General features: G+C 48.1%; 4 protein-coding genes and 1 non-coding gene across 5 annotated transcripts; 3 read left to right on the forward strand and 2 right to left on the reverse strand.

The window, feature by feature from the left end:
• Positions 1-89: 89 nt before the first annotated feature.
• Positions 90-2951, forward strand: grc3 (putative RNA processing protein Grc3). Its single transcript, XM_067619825.1, has 5 exons — positions 90-185; positions 239-638; positions 690-816; positions 866-1177; positions 1236-2951. The coding sequence occupies exons 1-5, from the start codon at positions 152-154 to the stop codon at positions 2820-2822; spliced, it is 2460 nt and encodes an 819-aa protein (XP_067479975.1). The 5' UTR covers positions 90-151; the 3' UTR covers positions 2823-2951.
• An 889-nt stretch (positions 2952-3840) lies between these two features.
• Positions 3841-3912, reverse strand: ASPBRDRAFT_t140. Its single transcript has one exon. It is a non-coding gene; the product is annotated as a tRNA-Met (tRNA).
• A 5538-nt stretch (positions 3913-9450) lies between these two features.
• Positions 9451-10386, forward strand: ASPBRDRAFT_672969 (uncharacterized protein). Its single transcript, XM_067628865.1, has 3 exons — positions 9451-9549; positions 9648-9710; positions 9827-10386. Exons 1-3 carry the CDS (start codon positions 9532-9534, stop codon positions 9914-9916), a joined length of 171 nt encoding a protein of 56 aa, XP_067479976.1. The 5' UTR covers positions 9451-9531; the 3' UTR covers positions 9917-10386.
• Positions 10387-11680: 1294 nt separating this feature from the next.
• On the forward strand, positions 11681-13356 carry ASPBRDRAFT_195403 (folliculin domain-containing protein; the record flags this gene model as incomplete). Its single annotated transcript, XM_067620860.1, has 2 exons — positions 11681-11692; positions 11992-13356. The coding sequence occupies 2 exons, from the start codon at positions 11681-11683 to the stop codon at positions 13354-13356; spliced, it is 1377 nt and encodes a 458-aa protein (XP_067479977.1).
• Positions 13357-14950: 1594 nt separating this feature from the next.
• On the reverse strand, positions 14951-16606 carry ASPBRDRAFT_54535 (2OG-Fe(II) oxygenase; the record flags this gene model as incomplete). Its single annotated transcript, XM_067627249.1, has 7 exons — positions 14951-15244; positions 15316-15554; positions 15614-15785; positions 15819-15992; positions 16072-16320; positions 16346-16519; positions 16586-16606. The coding sequence occupies 7 exons, from the start codon at positions 16604-16606 to the stop codon at positions 14951-14953; spliced, it is 1323 nt and encodes a 440-aa protein (XP_067479978.1).
• Between the last annotated feature and the right edge of the window lie 585 nt (positions 16607-17191).

A 17191-nucleotide genomic window follows, 5' to 3' on the forward strand; every position in this document is an offset into this window, starting at 1 on the left:
GAGCGATAACCTTTTTTTCTGCTCCGCGGAGCACGGACCACCTGCGAAGTCCGCGGCCTCAAATATTCACCTTTTGGTAGTCCCGCCGCCCGGCACTCGGTTCTGCGCAACGTCGCTGGTTTTTGGAGAGATCGAATCGTCTGCCAGTATCATGAAGCGCAAGGCTGAAAAGGCGCAGGCTGCAGGTAGGTTCAAGCGCCCGTACATCAAGAAGCATACTGACATTCGATTCTTTAAGCCCCGGTCAGCGCTTTCGCGGCCCGCAAAGCCCGGCAGCAGCAGGCGCAGGCCACCGCAGCTGCTGTCAAGCCCGCTGTCGCTGAACCAGTGGTAGAGCCGCCACCTAAGAGAGCACGCCGTTCGCTGGAAGAGCCCGTCGTCGCAGCCGCACCCGAAGAGAATCGAGTCCAAACGAGGCGATCATCGAGACGAAAGGAAGAACAATTGAAGGTTGAGAAGGCTACGCAGAAGGCGCGCAACGAGAAGCCTTCTAAAGTCGACAAAGACGTACCCGAGCAGGGGGCTCCGAAGGCTACTGAGGATCAGGCGCTTTCGGAAGAAGAGTCGGAAGAGCCAGAAGTCGCTGTAGAAGATGCTGGTGTCATCGGGCTTGAACCCATTCAGAATGACGAGGAGGGGTAATTATTGCCTTTGCAGTACAAACCAGACCTTAGGCTAATGATCTTTAGGTACGAGTCGCCTGCAGACACTGCGGTCCAGGTTCAGGACTTTCCACTGTCAAAAGCGCGCTTGAACAAGAACAGCATAGTCTACAGTGATGAGCATAGGCTGTGTGTCCGCATAAAGGAGAAGATGGTATGCATGTCTAGCTGAATGTATATGCAACATGCTGATTCTTCTATAGAGCTTGACAATAATTGGTCACTATGACCTTTGGGTCAAACGAGGCGTGGTCAGCTTGATGGGAGCGAAACTGCACCCCTCATCCCAGGTGTATCGGGTCTACGCGCCTTCGACGCACTCGCTGCCGGTTCTCAAATGCGTTTCCGGAGTCAATGGCGAGGCAGAGGTGGAGTTCAAGTCATGCCACAGTGGGATCTATCGTCTCAAGGAACTCTCTCCCCTCTATCAGCGGATATGGAATGGCAAGAATACTACCGCGGACAAGCTCACTCTCAAGGGCACCCCTCAGTCCACCAAGAGGACGTTCTCAGTGGTGAGTTGCATAGCTGAAAGTCTGCTGGTCGCCTGCAATGTGACTAATCGCCGTATAGATGTATACTTCTGCGGATGATTCTCTGAAACGCCACCTGAGGCCACTTCATCTCGAGAAGCAATGGAGCTCCGCTATCAAGTCCCTGTCTCAACGTGGTGGACGTCTGAAGACTCTCATTTGCGGACCGAAGGGGTCAGGCAAGTCTACGTTCAGTCGCTATCTGTTGAACCACCTTCTCAGCCCAGCCCCGCAGACGGAGAGCAACTATTATAACACTGACGGGGTTGCGTTCCTGGACTTGGACCCGGGTCAGCCGGAATTCGCTCCGATGGGGCAAGTCTATCTGGTCCATCTCCGTTCGCCTGTCTTTGGTCCTCCCTTTTCCCATCCGTCTTTGGATGGCTCCCGTGACGGGACGATAGTTCGAAGCCATCATATTGGGGCTACATCACCCAAAGAAGACCCCGACCATTACGTCCTCGCCGCCATGGATCTCATGGACCGCTACCGGGCACTACAGGCGAGCTACCCTCAATGTCCTCTCATCATCAACTACCCCGGCTGGATCTTCGGCTTGGGTTTGGAGGTTGCCACCTGGCTGGTCAGATCGCTAGGTCTCTCCGACGTTGTATATATGAGCGAAAAGGGACCGACGGAAGTTGTCCAGCCTCTTGGCCAGGCAGCTTACCAGGCCAAGATTCCTCTGACAATTCTTCCCTCCCAGCCAACCGATTTCGTCAGCAGGTCGAGCGCGCAGCTTCGCTCAATGCAAATGCAGTCGTATTTCCATATGTCGCGTCCAAACGGCATCAACAACTCCCTGTGGCACGAGCAACCCCTCTCTCGCACAAAGCCTTTCCGTGTCCACTACTCGGGCCCACAACAGGGTATTCAGGGTATCATGGTCATGGGCACTGAGATTCATCCTGATCTTCTTCATGAGGTCCTAGATGGGTCAATTGTCGCTGTTGAGGCTGTTGAATCCCCCAACGCTATTCTGGGCCAACACAGTGGACCAATGTTCGCGAACAGTGCCAATGCCGCAACAGATGAGGACCACGATGTTGACATGCAAGACTCGGCTGATGCTGTTCCTGTCGTTGGGGCCTCGACTATCGAATCCAGCATTACGCGGACACCAAACGAGGACCTACCTTACCTCTTTGTTGGAGCGGGGAGCAGCAACCCTCTGGACCCGAAAGTCTCGCACTGCTTGGGCTTAGCTCTTGTTCGCTCTGTGGATGTGGCCTCACGCCAGCTGGAACTGGTTACTCCCATCACCGGGTCTACTCTCCGTGGCGTTCTTGAGCAGGGACACAGTATCGTCCTTGTGCGGGGTCTGCTGGATAACCCCAACTGGGCCATTAGCGAGGATTATTACGCCGCTCGTGCCGCCGAGAAACGCCATCGGGAGCTGATTGAGAAGCTCAAGAAAGATAAGGGAACTGCCGCTGCGGAGGACGCTACTCTCGAGTCGGAGAAGCAAGTGCTGAAGGATAGGATCCGACGCGCGAGCAAGGTTCCTTGGATGACGGTAGTTGAAGACAACAGCCGCAGGCAACGAGAAGCAGCACAGCGCGAGAAGTCGTTGTGGAAGCTGCGGAAGAAGGCATACCCTGGAAGCGACAGTGAAGGCGATTGGTAATTGCATTACTTGGCGTTTAACAGTGCTTGCATGTATATATTAGACGGTGAAAAGTTCATTTTTGAGTACAGATAATAGAGCAGTGACAAACATAGCCTACTCCGGTTACAATTTATTTGAGTGTAAATCCGAATCATCCTATGTCCCATTGATATTGATTCGGTTACATCAGAATCAAGTAGCTTCAGCACTGGATATCCGGATGTATCAAGAACCTGGGGTTCCCCGACCCACATTCTCCAGTCCGTCAATAGCATTGCTTTAGCTCCTTATCTATTGATAGCCATTGTCATTGATACCAACACTATCCCGGTCTCAATTTATCCACCCACTATCATCCTATCAAAGTATATCAGTGGCAGCCCAACCCACGAACAACACCCAACCATACCATCAAGCATGAAAGCAAAAAACCTTCTTCATCACCAGGGCCAGCAGCGGAATCGGGTGAGACCTCATCCATATACCCCATATATACTTTGACCATACCTACAAGCACATAGTACTAACCGACCACTCTCCCCATTCCCTTCCATATCAACTACCTACCTCTTCAACAACGCCGGTATACTTCCCACCATAATGCCCATAAACCTCCATCCCATGAACCTACTACTTTCATCAGGGGATTAGGGATAATGCGGTTGCGCTGGGGCTGACGGATATGCCTACGATGGTTGGGGATGTTGAGGGAGGAGGGAAGGATGAGGTGATAGTGTATTTTCAGTTAGGAGAGATTTTGGTCTTGTTGGGGATACCACGGTGGTACTACTAGTACTACTAGGTGGATGGTGTCCACTTCAAGGGAGTATATGGGAGGTAGTATACAGTTTAGGGTTGTAGTTGTAGTTGTGATTTGGTATGGGTTATATATATTGTAGTACTAGTTGAGCTAGGTGCACAAACCACTAATGAAAACTTAAAATCATGATGAAAAGTAGGAATGATCATTCACAGACAGCATAAATCGCAAAAAAATGAAATAGTTACCAGAAAAATGACAGGAAAAAAGAAGATGTAGCATGTCCTGGTTTCGATCCAGGGACCTCCGGGTTATGAGCCCGGCGCTCTTCCCCTGAGCTAACATGCTGTGGATGAAGAATTACATCCTGTCTTTGACATTATATTCCTGAGACATGATACTCGGCCGAGAGCGGATGGGGGCCAAATTTTGCCAAGGATAAGGCTATCCTGGTGTGTTGCAACTTGCAAGAGATTGATTATGATTCCACATTGCAGGTATACCTTACTGCAGGGTTTACCTATATGGCAATAGTAGATGAAAGTCACATGTTCAATAACGATTCTGTAGTGCTGTCCAGAGTAAAACGTATAATGGCGTTTATCTCAATTTTATTCCAATTGAATAGTTTTCCCTGCAGGTTGTACATTCAAGCGTAATCCTGCATATTGAGCACAGACAATGGTTGATGCATTGACCACTGCAGCATAGCAGGGTCTCTTATAGTGGTGCAAGCTGGTCAAATAACAGAAGTTGGAACTATTGAACTCATTGTCTTTCTACGAAGAGAATATATACATATCGCTTGGTCCCAAGCTAGCATCTTTCTTCCGCTGCTCCTGGCTTGCACTGATATCCTAGTTGTGAGGATATGGTTGCCCCCGCTCTAATGAATATAACGCCAACAGAGTATCCATTGCAGTCATTTGTTGCCGTTTTGTGTTGCCACTGTGTCAGATTGTTGCTGAATATATGATCCCATATTGTATCAAGTATATGTAGCAGGCTTGAAGCAATGTACACATTAGCAGAAGGCATTCATTTCATAACTATGGGATGCTGACACTCTAGCTAGCCATGGACGATGATCGGTTCTATGGTTTAGACTTCTTTTGAACTGATACGATGCATTTTCTATGATCATAGTAATCGATCCTGTCTGTTTCACTCTGATAGTCTTTACCCCCAATATTCAACATAACAAGTGCCAGTACTATATATTCCATCCACACATGAACGGTAAACCCCTGCTCATATTGAATTTCCTCCCACACACCCACCTTAAGCCACAGGACAATGAAACCGCCATCAAAACAAAGACACCCCTACAATCACCACAATATAGTTCTACTAACCACCCAACAACAATAGCACCAACATCAAATGCCAAATGAATAAATCAATTACCAAACCTACCCACCCACCCGCCTAGCCTAGCCTAGCAGCTTACACAAGAGTCCACCCACCGGAAGCCCGGTGGCGGGCCAAGCACTGGCCCCCTCTCTGCCTTCCATTCCCCCCCCTCCACTCCACTAGTCAGTAGTAGACTAGTTAGTTAGTAGTAGCTCCAGTCAAATGGGAATCCCACCAACAGTAACGAACGGAAAGGGCCCGAAGGAAGAAACATAAAGCATAACAATAATAATCATGATGATAAATAAGATGAAAGTTGAAAGAAAACCCCTCAAGATCTACTCAGTCCAGACCTTCAATTGCTTACAATTAGGTCTGTTGTTGCTTGCTGTGTTGGGGGTAATTCTGTTGACAAATAATTTCTCTACTAACTAACTAGCTATTCAGCGGGCGGGATTTCTGGGTGGTAGTTAATTAATTTATTTGGCTATTCAGGATACTGATTTATATTGTATATAGTACTATATAGGCTATATGTTATAGGATTATAGATGTAGTCTATTAGTACTACTTTCTTACTTGCTTTGCATCCTTGGTAGTAGACATGTGAAGAGGTGGTGGAAAACCTGGTCTGGCCTATTCAAATTAAATTAATCCACTCAGTGGCAGTCACTACTAATCATGAGCTACTCAATTACTATATCTGAAGAAAACGGTGAAGATCGCATTGAGACATGACTTGTTTCTGAGCCGAGCAAAGCAGAGAGAGCACGGTTCGGACAACCATCCTTTCTCAAAGTAGTTTACACTAAGGAAACTAAACCTGATCTCATCGATAGTAATAATCTCAGCTGTTATACATATACCCACTTGTTCACAAATATTCAAGGAACAATCAACTCCTGGCAGGTTATTGACTTCGTAGCTCGAAGCGATCTGACAGAACGAGTGATGAGAGTAACTAGTTAAGAGAAAGAGGGAGGGGGAAGGACGCGAGTCCGTCCGTCGAAAGCTTACTTTACTTTGCACATGCGGTAGTTAGTCTCGGGGAAAGAAAAGAAAGAGAAAAGCCTAGGCCAGGCCACACACACGCACACACGCAGCCTTGTTTACTTACTCAACCAGAATGACTTAGTTGACACAAGTTGACAAGTGTGGCTGGCTTCTTGTTTCTATTTCTTGCAGACTGCAGTAGAAAGGGCCGTGGAAGTTACCTACTCTGTACTAAGTGAGTGTGTTTTTGCTTTTTTTTGTCTTTGTTTGTTTGACTGCTATGTTCTGCCAGTTGCTATTGACTACTTCCGGGGGTTCCTATTGGTATAATTAAAAATATTGTTAGCCGGCTTAATGGGTTAGGTCTTACTATGTAACTAGACTAGCTTGTATAGCTCACATACAATATACCATCTTCCTAGATAATAATAGAGAAGAGGAACGAACAATGGTAGCAACACCACCACCACGCCGTGCCCATAACCACTAAACCAAACAACACAACCCAAACCCACAATAATAGTAATAACCAACTACGTAGTCTACTAATCAAATCTCTCAGAAGCCACGTGGAGTTCAGTTGCAAATCCCCAATAAGGGAAAAGAGAAAAGGACGTGAGTGGATGGAGAACCCATCACCCAATAAGAGAAAATCCAAATCGAAAAGGGTTTGGGTGGTGTTTGGTTATAATTGTGGGAACTAAAGAACCACACCACCTGCTGCTGCTACTGCTGCGAACTGGAACGCTCTTTGCTTGCTTTGCTTTGCTTGCTTGCTTACAGTGGAGCTGTGTTTCTCCCGTCGGGCGGTTTCCACTTTGTTTCATTTTGTCGGGTCGGCTGGTGTGGATGGATGGTGGGTGGGTTGTGGATGAATGGGTCGGCAGAGTGGAAGGGGAAAAGGGAGGCAAAAAAAAGAAGGGCAGGTTCAGTGTGATTTGTGGTTGTGTGTCGTGTGCTTGCTTGCCTTGCTTGGTATTGGTACTTACCGTACCTGTGTATACTGTATGGAGTATTATGATTATTACTATTAGTATTAATATTATTCGTGGTGTGTTGTGCTGTGATGGTGCTACATTATTTGGGGGTTTGTTTGAGAGGGTTTCATCGGGTCGGAAGTTAGCTACTATTCTAATTAATGGGATGGATGGATGGATGTAAGAATTGTCAGATCAATAGATAGAGAGATAGGTACAGACGTAGGCCACGAGGCTGAAGATAGACGATAAGAGACAAGAGACAGCGAGAGGCTACGCATTCGGAAGTATTCGCACATACATTGGAATCCTAAGGACCAGGATAGACCTGCAATGCGGAGGAAAATATGACGGACTTATGATCTGTCCAACAAGGGGATCCATCCTACATTCTGGGAAGGTTTCTGTGGATGTGCAGGTTGCAGATAACTAGTACCTGTCTAACGGTAGTATCTCTCCCTCCCCTCCCCCAATCTCACGGTCGGGTTACACACAAACAACGCGGGTTGATAGATCTATACGCGGCGGGAGATCTATCGCGACCGGCAAAAAGTATATCGCTGGGATTTGCGATAAGAGAAAACACAACCCTCCTATACTCCGTACAGTAGTAATCTAACCGGATTTCAAGGCACGCGGATTAACTTTCACACTTATCATATAGTAGTAGGCTAGAAGTGTGCCGTCTTGGGCCTACTGCACTGTGACGTGATGTTGGTAAATTAGTATCCTTCCTTTCGGCAGCAGGAATTCCTCCCCGATCGCAAAGCGGCTATTGCTGGATTCTGATCCTGGTCGTTCGTTCAGAAATAATCCCCACAAGTTATGGTTATGTCGGTTCGGCGAAACTTCGTCTAAAACACGCGGGATGCTCGGGGATTGTTTGGACCGTTTGGGACATTCCGTTGCTTGGGACACAAGGAGGGTCTTAAGCTGTAAGCTGAGATGGCCTGGCGAGGGAAATCCTTCCGCTACACTAGACTGAATCCTATACTTGGGCTGTATGCACATAGAGTTCTTGCTGTACGCCATATACGTACTCCATACCCAGGGTACACTTCAAACTATCACCCACAGCGGCTGCACTCCGCATGCGGCAAGCAATTGCTGCGTCCGGAGTCTGTCGCTCTCTGGATCTATCATCCGGCTGGCTGGAGATGGTCCGATCGCGCAGCAAGGTTCGACCCGACATGAGTTGTCTCCTTCGTACTTTGGGTGCAAGTATCCCACATCCTCAATGTTACTGTTGTCTCGTATCGTGTCCAAGGGTGGTAGCGGGATACTGATTACTAGAGAATTACCGTCTTCCGCTAGAAGCTTACCATACAAGGGCGCAGGCAGCGAATCGATGATTGAAAATGGCCGTTGTCGGGGCGGCTGCCCATGATTTTTGGGGGTGTTCACGGAGGAACTACAAATCACAAGTAGTTATCAGGTAGTCGGGAATCTCCTTCGTGCTGATGAAACCCCCAATCTTACTGTGCTCCGGGGCAGTAGGTGAAGTTGTCTGTCTCTAAAGGGAGGCTGTTGCATTGCCCAGACGGTAATACTCCGGAACTCCGGACCCCAAAGATTGAGGAATCAAGTGATAGACAGGAGGTGATTCGGATCTCTGACCCGAAGACTCGTCGCTGAGCATCTGCATGCGTACTCTAGTTGCTAGTATGCTACAGGGCGAAACCTGGAATGGTCACCGTGTGTTTCGTTCATCCAGAAAGGAATAACGGCCGTTGTCGGGCGGGAGGCGCAACACCTCGGTGGGTATAGTAGAACAGTAGACTTAAACTCAAGCATGGGAAGGATTCCGATCGTCCCCTCAAGAGTCTCAGACTGCATCATCATCATCATCCTCATCATCGTCCATGTGACCGGCGGGATAGCCTCGCTTCTGAGCTCTTACTCAATTGGGTGGAAGGGAGGAAATGGTGGCTGACAGCGGGATGAGGCTGCCTGCAGAGAATCCAATATTCCGGATAAGACACCATGGAGGTTTAGTTCCGCTGTATGATGATAGCCGCGCCAATCCTGATTATATGGAAGGGCTGTGATTGCTCCGGATGCGCATGCTCATCCCGTGTCTCTCTCTTTGTGTCTGCGTCTGCCTTATGGAGCTTACCCAACCATCAAGTGATCTATGGAGTATGGATGGCTATCGCGATGCGACTAAATAGTCCATCTAGTATCTAGTCCCTACTAAGTCGCTGGGATTAATGCTGGATCCCCCCCACTTGATTCCTGGGCTGCACTCGGTAAGTAACTGGGATAGTGCCGAAGGGGGATCAAGGTGTGACCCTGGTTCGTATCGGAACCCTCGGACATGGGAGGCGGCAATTATTTGCTGCACATAGGATCTATGACCCTATGATTGCGATCAGGCGGGTTGGTTCCTTTTTCCTTTTCCCTTCCTCCCCCCATTGCTTTTTGGTTAATGAAGCTAAGAGAAACAAAAGTCCCAAAAAAAGGGGGGGAGGGGAGGGAGGAAAGGCAGAATGAGCTGAGAAGGGCGATCAACAAAGAAATAAATTCATGGGTGCATTCCTGTAATTGAAGTTCCTTGCCGAACATGGCTGGATTGGGAAGTTCCTGGTCGGAAGCGACCAGCTCGGTTGCTGACCGTTTATCCATGCTGGGGAACTGAAGAGTGATGGGACTGAGACTGAGAGTCAGATCCTACCTAGTGTTAATTAAACTAATTACTAGTTACCTAGAATGCTCACGTTTGGATATACAATCAATCACAAGAGTAACAGTATCATGGAGCATACGACCAATCCTCCTTGCCACCGGATATACGAAATCGAAGGAAAGGGAAAAATGGCGCAGGTGATAATTTGACTTCTTCCATCCCTCGTTCTACAGACCTTCGATTGCGTAAAATCCAGGTTTAGCGGCCAAACGCCGTCCCGTCAAATTGGGTACGGAAGTTTGTTTGGGTCGAGTCCATCGGGCGCGGTGACGGGTTGGGTTTAGATAGTACCACCACCGCCAGCGTCACCAACTCGTCTGGTCCATTCAGTCCTCAAAACTAAAAAAGTCACTCGGTAACTCCGGGGTTGAAACCTTTTCCTCTTCTGCGTGACTGCTTCCTTACAGCCGGATTACACCCGGGGTTCTTGTCCGCCTTGCTGCTTTCTCCTCATTCCATCGTTGATTGGAAAAGAAACCGTTGGAATGGTTACGCATCGTAGTAGGTAAATGTGGCCATGTGTGTGTGAAGGAGGGTAAAGGAAGGGCCATGATCGACAGAACATTGGGCGGATAATCCTTTTCATTCTGGTTCCTATTGATCTGACGCCGTTTAGGGCCCCCTTCTCTCCATCCGTCTGAACCAGAATGCTAGTTAACTATCTAGTCACTAGTCAGTCATCCCTCCCCATGCTTGTGTCTCTCCCGTACTCCATCTGGATTCTGGGTAAATCTAGTCGCATATTAGGCCGGAACCGTTTTCTGTCGGGCTCCATCCGCTGACAGGCTGAAGGGAGACTAGGAGCTTAGTGAATTTCAGCCTGCAACAGACGATTCGTCTAGAAGAGAATCAGATAAATAAGCGTAATAAGAGAGGCGGATGCCAAGTAGATAGTCAAGTAGCAGGAATGGGCAATGGATCACTACCGTCGGAAAAGACCCCTCCATGGTTTGTCATCGTTTATTGGGATGTTTTTTATTTTTGTTTTGGATTTGGATACTACTCCGGCAGTTAATTATTTCACCACCACCACAACCACTACTAGTAGTTATATTTCCGGTAAGGTGAGTTCCCTTGTCGCCTAGTTGAAGCCCAACCGGGATTCATCCTCAGAAGAAAGGGAGGGGAGGGTGTGCTTTGGCCCCCAGAGCCACTGGAAGCACAGCAGGTTTGGTAAACGGATAGTTGCTTGGATTTATTGGATGATTGGGCTCTCTTTGACCACTTATGTTAGGCAGATCAAGGACCGACAGACATACAACCACTGTAAGTAACTCGGACTTATCAGCAGGAGTAAGTAGTATAGTCGTATAACTAGTTACTCGATCAAGTAGCAAAAGATGGAGGGGATGGAACCGGAAAGTACCATACCGAACCATACCAAACGGTAATTACCAACCCGAGCCAGGCCAGCCCCGGCCAGACCCTCACTTTAGTCTTGCCTCTTCCTTTTCCATAACGCAGCCGATGCAGCGCTCCACTTCCGGGCTACTCTTGTTCCCTCTTCCTCCCCCTTCCGATATTTGTTCCCTCCACTAGTTACTAGTTACTACTCATACTACTACTTACTCTTCCCAGTAAAGTCGGTAATCTGTGCCTCTCTCTCTCCATAGAGTCTGGAGTAAAACGAACTAGTAGACTTCTTACTCGTCCAGTCCCTCTCTTCCTCTCTCTCTCTCATCCACTTAATATATACTCTTACCCTTACCCTCTCGTCCCTCTCTTCTTCTTCTTCTTCTTCTTCTTCTTTCCTTCCTTTCCCTTTACTTCCCCCACACCGTCTTTGTTCTGCAAGCTGGTCTTTGCAGCTTCACTGACTACTACTACAACTACTACTGCGATAATTCCTACTACTTAACTACCCCAACGTTGTTCTGTTGTGGGTGGTTCAATTCCAACCTTCCCTTTCTCCGTCTGGATCTGGATCTGCACCAGCCATACCCGGTTTTTCCCCCCTCTCTCTTCAACTTGCTGGTGGTTATTCTGCGTCATTGTCACGAAACCACCACTACTATCGTCACCTTGACTCTTTATCCGAGAAAGCATGTATTGCAATAATGCTCTAATATGGTTGTTGGATTCCGTTAGACCATAATTTCCCACGGATATGGATTTCATTGTAAGTGTGGCTTTCTTTTCCTTCCTTGACCTCCCCCCCCATGTGCCTCGGTGTGTCTGTTCGCATCGGTGAATGATGATGGCAATGTGTGAGCATGACGTGCACCTTCATGTCTCACCGAGGACATGCGTTTGGGCTTCTTTGCGCTGGATTAGGCCTTTTCTTCCCTTCATCGCACCGCGCAATGCGCGCATAATGACCGCGTGCGACATGGCAGGGATCTTCACTCTTGCGCTTATCCTTTCTCACCCCCGATCCCTGTCTGCATCCTCCAGCTAACGCATCATTCCCTCGACTAGCTTTCTTTGACGCATTTCTGCGAGGTGCATGGTCCTACCTCGATCATCTGCTCGCAGGTCCTACCGTTCCCTTGTTCACAATGCTATCCCGACAAATCTGACTCTTCTCCCGACGATACCCCTGCCACCTCCCACGACACCGTTTCATCTCACGGCCTGCAGAGCCGCGCAAATCACAAAACCACCCCAAATAAACTCTCAGGAAAGAATCCCGACTCCTCCGACAGGTCTCCCAGAATAGAAGACCATCCCTATTTTCTCAAAGGCCAGGCCACGCCGGCTGATACTCAACAAAAACTCAACTTCCTTGGTGGCGCAGACGGCGACACGTGCGCCAGTTGCAGCTTGACTCTCCCTGAAGATGTGAGCAAGCAGCTGCCTCCAGGTGCGCCAGGAACGGCCCGAAGTGACGGCAAGGGGAGGAATGGTAGTCCTGTCTTGCGCTCGAGGGAGGTGGTCTACTCTTGCGGGACCAGTCACGCCGACCACGATGACGCCACACACGACCCGCATGCGCATGCTTCATTCCCGGACTCTCTTCATTCGTCCTCCGTCGCGTCGGACGCCTCTTGCCATACCCATATTCTCACCTATCTTTCGTTGCGAGGACCTCCCAACCCGGCGGATTACGCGCTCCTGCGACGTTCCTCAATCCGGACATTGAGTTGCGAACTTTTACCACGCGGTCTCTCCTCGGGCCCTCTCTGTTTTGGCGATTCCACCGCAGGCTATACGATAGCTTACATCTTTCGTCTGCCCGACCCCATGGCTCGCGGGAAACGGCGCAGCTATGCCCTTGTCGCTTTGGCAGGCAAGGATGCCGGACGAGCATTCCGTGCTTGTCCTGTGATCTGGCGCGCATTCGGCCGCATTGCTACGGGCATTGTCAACTCCGCAGAGAAATACCAGGAAGAAGAGAAGCGTCGTGATGAACAGAACAACGCATCGAATCGGCGCGGGAGCAAACAGTACACACCTGTGTCATCTTTCCTCACAGGGCGCGCCATTGACCCAGATGGACAGCTTCGCCGACCCGGTCAAGTTCGAGCGAGGAACCTCTCGGAAATCGTGGGGAACCAATACATCTTTGCTGAAATACATGCACACTTTGTTGCGCTCCTGCAGCAGTTGGGTACGATGTTTGGAGCCTCACCTATCTCAGAAGAACGATTCGTGTGCAGCACAGTGCGCGAAGAAAGCGCCACTGCTTCACGGAAATCTTCATTAGTGGCTGGTGGCAAGGAGAAACCGCAAGATAAGGCTTCGCGCCAATACGAGGACAGCGATCTGGGAATGTCCACTTTGGATATCTCCTCGGGGCCCAAGCCGATCCCCATTGCGCCTCGCCGACCGGTGATCGCTTAGCCTGTCAACCACACTTGATCTACGGCATACCCTTATTGGCTGCATTATTGCATCTAGGCCAATCACATTACTCGTTCAAATCATTTGAAAGCGGAGCATTTCAACCGTTATCCGCGATATCGATTTGCATCACCGCATGCAGTCAGCAGTCTCATGTGACAATTACAACCCTCACATGATTGACATCATTTCGGCGTTTACTTCCGGTACATGGACAGGACTTGACATAGACTACGGCATGTTTATTTTTTTATTCCCAGAAGGAGGCGGAGTTTCGGTACATTTACAGGATGCATGGCTTTTTTGAGTTTATATTCCCTTTCTATCCCCCCAAAGCGTGGGTAGATGAGCGATCTGAGTTTTGTTCTATTCCGCCTCACCCTTTCGATTCTTTCCGACACGATTCGGACTGTTTTATTATGACTTCCTATTAATCGCCAGAAGCGGACGACCTGGACGGACGCTTGTTTTCATCATGATTGAATGTCATTACGAGGCAACGAAGGATGCACTTGTGAGGCATTTAGCATGGCATGCATGTATGTACTTTTACGGGAAGGGACTTGATTAGAGCGCAATCAAGGACTGTAACTTGAGCCATGATCTCATTGCATTGAATCACTAGACCTCGTAGATAGTCAATTGTAGCGTTCTAGACCTCGCCACCGATAAGATAAACCAGCAGTGCACCCACCAAGGTCCTTCTACTGTAGCAGAACCCCAAACCGAAGATAGACTAACTAATTCAATCACTAGCTTGAAGTCTAAGCTTAAAAGTAATAAAAGCGACCACATAACGAACTAGCTAGCTAGTTAAGCAGTTAAGCAACTACCTAATAAACCCGAGAGCTACACTCTATCTCCTATCTCTTATCTCTATATCTGCCTACGCATCACAGGAAAATCAAATTCACCATAAGTCCCAAACTTTAAGTGAACATTGTATGTATTACTCATGTGAATACAATGTATGATATTGACGCCATTGAACACCCCCATCTCACAGCTTTGAATAAGGGCGTGTGTGGTCTCTGTGTGTAAGATATAGAAGGAAAGAAAAGAAGCGAGTAACACGGAAATTGAATGTTGGTAGTTATTTAGTTACTTAGTGGTTGGTAAGTCTGAGTGAGTACTGCTTAATAGTTAACTGTGAAGATGTGGTTTTGCTTTTAGTACGGAGTACTAAGTAGTTATATGGAAGTAGGTATTACAATACATAATATAATAGGATATCATATTATATCCGACCAATAATATATACCAGGTTATAGTTACTTTCCTCGAGTCATGCATGACTTAATGGGGCAATCGGCTATGACATGTATTTGATCACTGAGTCAGATTACTTCTGCATTCTCTTGGGATCTACGGAGTATAAAGCGTCCTGTAAGGGATGTACATTACTTGTTTAGTAAGTAGATTTTTGGACTTTGTATACTCAAGTACTACGTGTAATCAAGTACTAACTAACTCGTTAGTAACTAATCCGCTTATCTAAGTTATCTTAAGAAGCTTGAGCTCATTCATCTTCTCACATCCTCTTATCTCCATTCAACGTGCTTCTCTTGATCTTGTGAGAGACAAAGAGCTACAGCTACAATCGTTGCCCCCATGGTGGAATGAAAACGAAGATAGCGCCATCCGCATACTGTAGTACCGCCGACTTATCATTTTTTCCCGGGCTTATATCGTCAGGGGAGTCGTTTCCATAGGGAGGACTTGGAGGTTCGTTGCCAAAAGCCACGGGCCTAGGACCACCCTTCCCAGCAGCAGCAGCAGCCCCAATTCCACGAGGAAGATGCATGAGTGTGATTTCGTCCCGGTTCTGTTCATTCGCCCATGTGACACCTGGAAGGGTAACGGATGGCCAAGCCTCACTTGCCACCACCTGTGGAGGACACGTTCTGTTAGCATATGTTATAGACCCAAGTATACAAGGACATTCCTGGGGGATTGTACTTTGGCCTCTATGTCGTTCTCAATCCGAGTCGGGATGTTAATGACATGTGCGCGCTGCACAATATAGTCATACCAGGCCCCGGTGCTAGAAACCGAAAGCGCGGTTGTTTCTAGACCAAATGAGTTGAAAGCCGAGTAGAGAAGATAGTCGCTGTCTTTCAGTACAAGATCGATGCTGTATGAAGCCACCGGAGACGCGGTGGGATAGGCGTAGGCGCAGAAGACTCCGAGGATACCACCTTGTCAAATGGTCAGATATGTCACTGATTGCCGACAGAGATATAGTATTGAGAAGTACCTTGTAACATAAACCCAGTGCTGTCCAGCATCTTCATCAGAGCCATCTGGAGTGGTTCCACCCGTGGTCTAAGGGTCAAATCATAAACGATACGTCCTATACCGGCATCTGCAGCATAGAGGTTGTAAGTCAAGGTAATGCGCTCTCCCTCCGTAACAGGCCCAATCTCATGCTCGCAGTCACTGTAAAAAGCAGCCCATTAAACAGTCGAGGAACTGACTGGGCTCCAGTCCAAATCGTGAACCTGCTTGTTGTGTCGCACATATAGGTTGCCTCCTGTGAATCGGGAAGGCAGACATACGACCAACGAGCCGATTTGATTCGCACTACGAGGTGTATCTATGTGCTTCCGGAAGAAGCCATCGGGGCCGGAGTAAATCTGTCATCGTGGTCAGTAAACTCTCACCTTCCCCCTTTCTCTCCATCACCACTCGTAACGGGAAACAAGTAAGACGAACGTTCAATTTGTATAAATCCGCGATCAATGTCCTGTTAGTACCAACATTGAACGAAGGAAGCAGTTTTCTTTCGATCTCATCAAGAATACCCAAGTCCGCCGGATGGAAAGAAGTGGCAAAGTGAGCAGGTCCCAGCTTTCCGGCTTTACGATAAGTAGGATCTAGAACGTCCTCGTTATTCTTGCCAAATGTGGCAGGGGCACAGTCATTGATAAGCTGTTGCAGAGCCCCAGTGCCAGAAGAGTCGTCCTCTTTTTTCGCCAAGAGGAAGAACAAGCTTCTGCGACACTGAGTCTTTCGAAGTCCAGAAGATGCTGACGGGCTGGGACTTGGTAGGGACGCGGCCATAGTATTTGTAAGTGGTATTGGTGGTGACTGGGATGGATCCGGCACATGAGAAGGATGAAGAGCTGTTTTTGATTAATCTTCTGAGTAAGGAGTAGTCGTACTCTATCACAGGTTTATCTGCTTCTTCCTTCTCACTCTTAACGTTGGGGAGGGGCAGGATATCCACAGATGTGAGTATTGGGGCCATTTTGGAAATTGAAGAGTTCGTTCTGCGTAGATAGGTGATATTGTGACTCTGAAGTGGCATAGGAGAGGGATTGAGAATAGGTTCGAGTAGGCAGCAGAGGGGGTAGACAAGACGTCAAAATGAGGCATCGGGATGACTTTCCCGACTTGACTGCATACAGAGTCATCAGCAAGGTAGCAGTTACGTCGAGCAGTCAGAAGTATCTGAGAATTTTCATGAAGGAGAACAACTCTTGAACTCACTGATATACTTCCTTCAGCAGACCATTTCCCAGGCCAGTGATTAACGAGAACCTTTCCAAATGGATCACGACTACATTCCGTCTTCTTTGACTATTACTACCACCATTACCGTTACTCTCACTACTCCGGCGAATACTTCTTCTCTTCCTCCTACTACGACTCCTTTGACTATTACTATTATCTCTACTATTACTGCTACAACTACTACTACTGCTACAACTATTACTACCCCTTCTACTCCTTCTACCCCTTCTACTCCTTCTACTCCTTCTACTCCTTCTACTCCTTCTACTCCTTCTACTCCTTCTACTCCTTCTACTCCTTCTACTCCTTCTACTCCTTC

The sequence above is a fragment of the Aspergillus brasiliensis genome, assembly GCF_001889945.1.
Source record: "Aspergillus brasiliensis CBS 101740 unplaced genomic scaffold ASPBRscaffold_5, whole genome shotgun sequence".
NCBI classification, from domain to species: Eukaryota; Fungi; Ascomycota; class Eurotiomycetes; order Eurotiales; family Aspergillaceae; genus Aspergillus; species Aspergillus brasiliensis.